The 7,865-nt window shown below is 41.5% G+C and overlaps 1 gene segment (V, D, J or C); it reads right to left on the reverse strand.

Moving 5' to 3' along the window:
* Positions 1-1,849: 1,849 nt before the first annotated feature.
* LOC103606545 overlaps positions 1,850-7,865 on the reverse strand; it is a gene marked incomplete at its 3' end in the record, with an annotated part of 23,773 nt that continues 17,757 nt past the window's right edge. The window contains 1 exon segment of the V gene segment in view: positions 1,850-1,875. Within this exon segment, the coding sequence occupies positions 1,850-1,875 (26 nt within the window).

The following is a 7,865-nucleotide window of genomic DNA, read 5'->3' on the forward strand; positions in this document are numbered from 1 at the left end:
CTTAGCTTTTCTATACTCTAGTATGTAAAAGGTATATGTCTTACTTTTAATTTTGTTAATATTTTTAGCAAGACATTATATTTTTTTCGAAACCATCCCTGGGTCTACATTCTTCAACTTCTCAGAATCAAGAATAAAAGAGTAACTTTTTAATCTCCTCTTTCCTAGAGTATAGGGAGTAATCTTTACCCCCCAACCACTTTTCAATCTTTATTGCAATGTAGTAATAAATCCTAACCTAGATTACTTTTGCTACATTATTTTTTATTAATTTATGATTAAATATATTATTTAATAATTATGTAAAACATTAAGTTTATTAAACCAAATTGTTGTTTTTCCATTATATATCTGCTATGGTTTGAATGTGTCCCCCAAAGTTCTCATGTTGGAAACGTAATCTCCTGTGCAACAGAGTTGAGAGATGGGACCTTTAAGAGGTGATTAGTTTATGAGGGTTCCAAAATGTCAATTATAAAAGGGCTTGAGGCTGCAAGTTTGATCTCTTGCTCTCTGTGATGCCTTCCAACATGTTACAATGCAGCAATATGGTCCTCACCAGATGCGGACCCTCAACCTTGAACTTCCCAGCCTCCAGAACTGTGAGCCAAATAAATTTCTTTTTTTTTTTATAAATTACCCAACCCCTGGTATTCTGTTATAGCAGCACAAAACAGACTAAGNGCTTCCCAAAAGTATGCTTCCTAATCTCTAAAACAGACACTCCTAACTTGAACTTAATTATTCTCTTGACTTATCTGAGTTTAAGAAGTCAGTTTAATTCGCTGGTAAGGAAAAAGACATTTTCCCAAATGTTGTACTAGGAATTTCTTACAGTGCCATGACTCTGTTGACCTGTCAGAACAGGACAGAAACTGATTTGGAACCCATTAGACCTTTAAAAATAAGAGCTTTAGAGAGTTTCACCTCCTCTCTCCCGTTATCACATGGGTGTCCAGAAAAATCAGAGCTCCCACTTTATTGGCTAAGATCGTAAGAGATGCAGCTAGCAAGCATCAGCAACATTTGTGAGTTAGATGTGAGGAAATATTTCTGTCCATGCTTGAAATACTGTAAATTAATAATTAACTACTAATAAAATTGAATTTACTAATCAATCAATAGCCATGAGATATCTTTGACAGTATTTGAAAAAGAGCCATAGTTGATGCAGAAATAAAACAAAAAATACCAACAAGCTGAATTGTTTAAAGAGAGGAAGAAGAATATCTTCCAATTTACTAAGATAAGTTATAAACAGAAATGGTATAGTCAAAAGAAAATTAATATCTTCTCTGCATATTGAACTACTAATTCCATTTTAGCTTCGAGCATCAACGTTTTGATGTACACGTAAGGAAACCTCACAATGATTAAACAAAAGTGCAATCTTTTCCTGCTTGACATTGAGGTTTCCTTGAGGAATGAGGGTGCTCCTGACAGTGGGGAAGAAGATTGTACCATGAGATGTTTCCTTATACCTAAGAGAGAGGAAGAAATAGTCTGCATTTACGGAAAACAATTATTTGCAACATAAGTACATTTCCACTAATAAAATCCTGTTCTTTTACTGGCAACTTTTCTTGGGGGGGAGGGTCTTTATATCTTAATATCTCAAGCTCTCTTCTTTATCCCATTGTTAAATTCTGAGTTTTATAATTTTTATTGATTACATAAATATCCAATACGTTTTAAACTTAATTTTTTTATTTATGATTTATTTATAATTCCCAGAACTTCAACAATCTAGTTTGTTTCCAGATTTAATTACAACACTGATTTTTAATTTATTTATTTATTAAAATTTTTATTTTGTCGATATACAATGTGGTTGATTATTGTGGCCCATTACCGAAACCTCCCTCCCTCCTCCCTCTCCTCCCTCCCACCCAACAATGTCCTTTCTGTTTGCTTGTCGTATCAACTTCAAGGAGTTGTAGTTGTTAAGTCTTCTTCCCCCCCCGTTTTTTTTTTTTTTTGTGTGTGTGTGTGAATTTATTTATTTATTTTTAGCTCCCACAAATAAGGGAAAACATGTGATATTTCTCTTTCTGTGCCTGACCCGTTTCACTTAATATAATTCTCTCTAGGTCCATCCATGTTGTTGCCAATGGCAGTATTTCATTCTTTTTTATAGCAGAGTAGTATTCCATTGTGTAGATATACCACATTTTCCGGATCCAATCATCCAATGATGGACGTTTGGGCTGGTTCCAACTCTTTGCTATTGTAAAGAGTGCTGCAGTGAACATTGGGGAACAGGTATACCTTCGACTTGATGCTTTCCATTGCTCTGGGTATATTCCCAGCAGTGGGATAGCTGGGTCATATGGCAGATCTATCTGCAATTGTTTGAGGAACCTCCATACCATTTTCCATAGAGGCTGCACCATTTTGCAGTCCCACCAACAATGTATGAGAGTTCCTTTTTCTCCGCAACCTCACCAGCATTTATCATTCAGATGGATTTTAGCCATCCTAACTGGGGTGAAATGGTATCTCAGTGTAGTTTTGATTTTCATTTCCCGGATGCTGAGTGATGTTGAGCATTTTTTCATATGTCTGTACAACACTGATTTTAAGACCCTTTACAATGAATCTGCACTGGATTATTCCTGACTTTGTTACAAGCTTGCCTTGCCCATTTGTCCTGCTGATTTTCCATTTTGGGGGAGTCTATTCCTGATACTCAAATACTTCCAAAACTCAAAGCAAAAAGATAGAGAAAACTGATGAGATTGTGACACAGGGCTATATGGGACAGCCCAAGATCCAATCAAATGAATAATAGATGTATGTTCTTATCCAAAGAAAGACCTCAGGCCACAACATGAGGTAAAGAGATCTAGCACCTACCAAAGAAATCTTCACCAAGAACATACACTGGTGAAATTTCTGAACTTCAGATAACTCTATAAAACAGGGCTTGTTAAACCACATTCAGTGGGCCAAACCTTGCCTACCACCTGTTTTTACATGGCCTTGGAGCTAAGAGTGTTTTTTATACTTTTGAATGGTTACATTTTAAACTGTGTTATAAGTATCTATGTGATATCTTCAAAGTTGACTCTTGGCCTGAAAAGCCTAAAATACGTACTATTTGGACATTTAAGACAAATTTTATGAAATCCTGAAAAATAAAGAGCACTGAAATATTTGAGAAGATGCTCAACCTCAAGTAGAATAGGAGAAATTCAAAATAATACTGTAACAAGATTCTATTTATTCATCTAACAGCTTGGAAAAATCTCAAATTTCAACAATATGTTCCGATCCAATATTTATTGCTGGCATTGTAAATTGGTACAATCCCTCTGGAGGACAATCTGAGAATGATCAATGAAAATTACAGACACACATCAATTCTACTTCTAGAAATTTATCCTTTGCTCATATTCACACATGAATCCAAAGGACTGTGCAGAAGTATATTCACTGCAGTGTTATTTGTAAGATCAAAATCTTGGTGATAGCCATTAGGGACCCGTTGGTTAAAATACTACTGTGAAATACTCTGCAGACTTATAATGAAAGGGGCCATGCTATAAGCCTAAGATGTCTTTGGAAGGATGCACAAGAAACGATGCATGTGATGATGGTCTTTGATGTGGAGGACAAGGACAGGGTACTTGCTCCTCTGTCCTATGTATAGTCTCAAGGAAGCAGAGCTTGAGATAGGAACTTGGGACCATGTGATTTATAGAGGAATGTTCTCAAAAGTAACCAGAAAGGGAGAGAGGGCGGCAGTGTAGTGAAGGTACAGTAATAAAGTCTGGCTCCAGCCTGATTTTAAGGGGAACACTGGAGCATAAGTGGCACCACAGGGGGTGTCCCATTTTGAGGCCAGGAAGAGGGATTTGTGTACCCCTGCATCAGTCATTCACTGGTGGTGGTGGTGGTGGTGGGTATAACTTCCAGGCACCTCTTCAGGAGGCAGCTTCAGACTTAGAGGCTCACGGCACACCTCCAAAGAAGGCTGCCTGTGTGATTGATCAGCTGAGCACTCTGCAGCTGGGAGATGGGCACACCAACTGAACCGTGGCACCAACAGCATCTGCCACAGGTATCATTCAAAAAATTTCTACCAGTGTGCATGGGTTATCTAGCGCTCAAGTTCAAATTCATTACATTTGTTTTAATATCTAATAAAGGAGAATTCTATAACTTCCCAAGACAAAAGCCTTGTAACCCAAGAGCATAAAAATCAGACCATCTTCACACCTCTTCCCTGATGCACTGAATGCTATTGAGACAGTGAGGCAGCATCCACAGTGCTCTGGGGCAGGACTGGATTTTTTGGTGATTTTCAGCACTTGCCCAGGATAGAAATATTTTTCTCTCTGTTCCCGAAACTGCTGCTCCAGGCTGAGCCTGGTGAAGTTTCCGATTCAACTCCCCATCAGAAGTCGTCCCAGTGATGCAGATGCATCGCACCAGACCAGACAGCGTACCAGCCACGGTGAGGGCAGCTGTGCCCAGGAGGACTGAGCCTGAAAAAGCAGTTGCGGATGGACACTGAGCATTCGTTGGTCCGGTATGTGATCTGTGGAGGAGCTTGGCTAAGTCTCTTCAGGAACCATACTGTAGTGTTCCCAGTTGTGACAAGTCCTGAACTCACAGAACAGGCAAGGGTGACTATGAGCCTGGGTGTCACCTTGAGGGAAAACTCCTAGGTCACTACAGGCTAGCAGCATGACAAAGCAGCCCGTCGGCATTACAGCCAGGGATCCTTGGTCATGCCCCTCCCCGAAGCCCGGGGAGTCTGCCCTGGCCTGTGCAGAGGCCCATGGGGAGCACAGTGGTCCAGGATATGGGGGTGATGCCCCTAAGATGCACTTCCTGAGGACCCTGCTTCCGGGCTGAGGTCCTCCAATGTTACCTCTCCTCTTGTTGTTTGCTGGTGGTGGTGGTGGAGGGGGGCTTCATGCAGATCCCCCACCTGGCTCCCTGCTTGCACCCCACCCCACTCCTATCAGCCAAGGCTGAGTCCGAGCTGGGTAAACACCCCGCCACATAAAGGGTGGGTGGAGGAGGGGGCGACCAGGCTTTGTTACTGTTTTCCCTCCCTCAGTGCGAGGTCGTTCACACCTGCTGAGGCACGCTTGGTGAGCACTTATGGAAAAAGCAAATGGTGTCAGTTGAAAAGAGGTGCAGCTGGGCCGAGGTCCCTACAAATAGAGACGTGCTCCCACAGCGCCACCTGCTGCTTGCTTATCTGAGAGTCTCCCTTCCCAAAAGAGACTGGGCCTGATAAATTCAACTTTGGGCTTCTGGCTAATTTCATCTTCATCTAAAAGAAATATCAGTCCTTTCTCAAAAGTCTTCAAATAATCGACATGCTCCATTTCAAGTCCAAATTGCCCTTTGTGGGTCTACTTGAGTATCAAATACTGTCTATATGTCCCGGCACATTCTGACCGAAGGAGAATGCACAGGGTCATCTGGAGACTCCCTTCTTTGACTCACTCAGAAACTCTATCATTTGTAGACCAGAGGCATCAGGGGACATGTGACTCGTTGCTCTGTGTTGGATGTCTATTTACTAAGTCATTTTCCAATCCGTGTGGGAGCCACTGGGGGCGGGGGCAGGGGGAGGATAGTGGGGTGGTGTGTGTGACCCCATTATTTGGGTCTGAGCTGGATATTCTAGACATGTTGGTGCTCTCTTTGATTCGATTAGATGGTGGTCTACACACTGTAAGACAGCTTAGTCAGCTGCAGGGATTTGGAATGCTGGAGGCTGAATAAGTCTCTGGAGAATATCTGCCTCTCAGATATATGAGCCCTAAGTGGTGCCCGAGCACTCCCCGGGAAGTGACAGTAACTACCAAATGAAATCTCAAATTCAACCCACTTGTAATCAAAATGAAAACCAGATTTTTAATTTGTGTTAGAAAACTTAGTCTGATGAATGATTCATTCAGAAAATGGAGAGAAAAGTTGGTTGGTGTTTGATGAAAGCAATTTTATTTGAAAGAAACGACACGTAGGAGTGATCCTAAGTTGATAATATGGGGGAAAATATTACAAAATGGACAATATGTCAATTATTATGGTAAGGAATTAAAAAAAAAAAGACACAGAAGAAGATCAAATTGTTTCCCATGAAGCCAGCATAAGAGAGACAGGAGAGAGGTGGAGGGAGGTTAAAGAAGCTGAATGTCCATCCCCCGAGCAACTTCCATACCCACCTCAGGTCACCTCCCCCGTTAATCCTGAGCACCAGTTTTTCACCTTCTCAGCACACATTTTATTTGTTTGCTCATCTATCATGCGTTCCCCCACCTCATTCCACTCTATATACAAAGAATTTCGTTCCTTGAGGGCAGAGACCTTGTCTGTTTTCATTACCAGTGTACCTCCTAGAACCTAGCACAGTGTTTAACACAGTAAATATTTTTGGATGAGTAAATGGATATCAAAAGAGTGGAAGTTGATTGTCACTAAATCATTTACTTATAGTTAAAGTGACACGTTTAATGTTGTGTATATTTTACCACAACTAAAGAAAATAAAAAAAGAGTGGGAGCTGAATCCTTGGTAAAGAGTTAGCCTAATGAGGGGCACACAGCCAGGGCAGAGTCACCCCAGGGCTGAGAGAGGAACGATGTCTCGCCTATCATTTGGGCTGATTCCGGAGCCTCTCCACCTCCATTCTGTGCAAAGTCTTCTTTATTCCCTGTCGGTGCCAGAAGATAGAGTTTGGGGTTGGTTGAGGAATAAGAGCCGAGGGTGAGAGGATCCCACGAAGTCCCACTCCACTGGGCACGTGCACCTCTGAACAGAGAGCTGACTGTTGATGCGTCTTTTCACAAGTGTGTCCGGCAGGAAGCATAATCCCAATGAGATTTAAAAACTCCATGCATCCTGTGTTAGGAAGCAGCCCGTCTTTTCCTGGAGGCCGGTGCTTGTTCCTGGCAAGGCCGCAGCTGCAACCAGCTCTCCTGGAGTGTCAGCTGGACATCCAGTGGGTGTTTGCACACATGAGGACCAATGGGCACAGAACAGACCCTCCAGTTCCCATCTCCAGGACAGTTAGACAATCAAAGTATCCACCTTTCAACGTTGTACCCCACAGATATGTACAATTATGTTTCAATTACAAAAAGACTATCCACCTCCAGCTGATCGCTTAATGCCCTGTAGGCAGTATCCACATACAAGGGTGCTTCAAAAAGTTCCTGGAAAAATAGAATTAAAAGATAATATGAATCTTTCCGTGAACGTTTTTGAAGACCCCTCACATTGTCTGGATATCACGTGTGATAGGGATAAAAAGGCAAGAGACACTTTTGACTTGAGTCTGTGTGTGTGTGTGTTCTGGTATTTTCATTTCAGTGAGATTTAGAGAGTCAAAAGAGCATCTATCTCAGAAAGGAGTCATCTGCCACATTTATTATGAAACATACCTCCCAAATGATGTCAGACTTGTGTAGATGTTTTCAAATTATGCTTAACAGGCAAATTAAGAGGCCCTTAATTTTGTGTCCAATACCAATGTGCTCTTAAAATGTAATCATGTGTGCTCCAGGGCCATGTTTGTGGGACTGAGAGTGAGGATAGGGCAGAGAGGGACCTGTGAGTGGATGTGAGAGTGACCATTGCTCAGATTCTCACCCACAGACACATGTATCTGTGTACAAGCAGCTGGGATTGAATTTCTCAGACTGCAAGCACCAGGCTACTGTAATCAGAGCAACTTTTGATGTTGCGACCCAATAAGAGTTGTAGTTGTGACTTCTGAACATCTTTAGAGCTATTTTCAGTTCATTCTTCATGAAAAATTTTCCCTTCTTATCAGAATGTAAGCTGGTTTATAAATGAGGCTGCATATTTAATAGAAAAAACAAACAAACAAACAAACA

Source organism: Galeopterus variegatus, unplaced genomic scaffold (assembly GCF_000696425.1).
Source record: "Galeopterus variegatus unplaced genomic scaffold, G_variegatus-3.0.2 Scaffold6675, whole genome shotgun sequence".
NCBI lineage: Eukaryota > Metazoa > Chordata > Mammalia > Dermoptera > Cynocephalidae > Galeopterus > Galeopterus variegatus.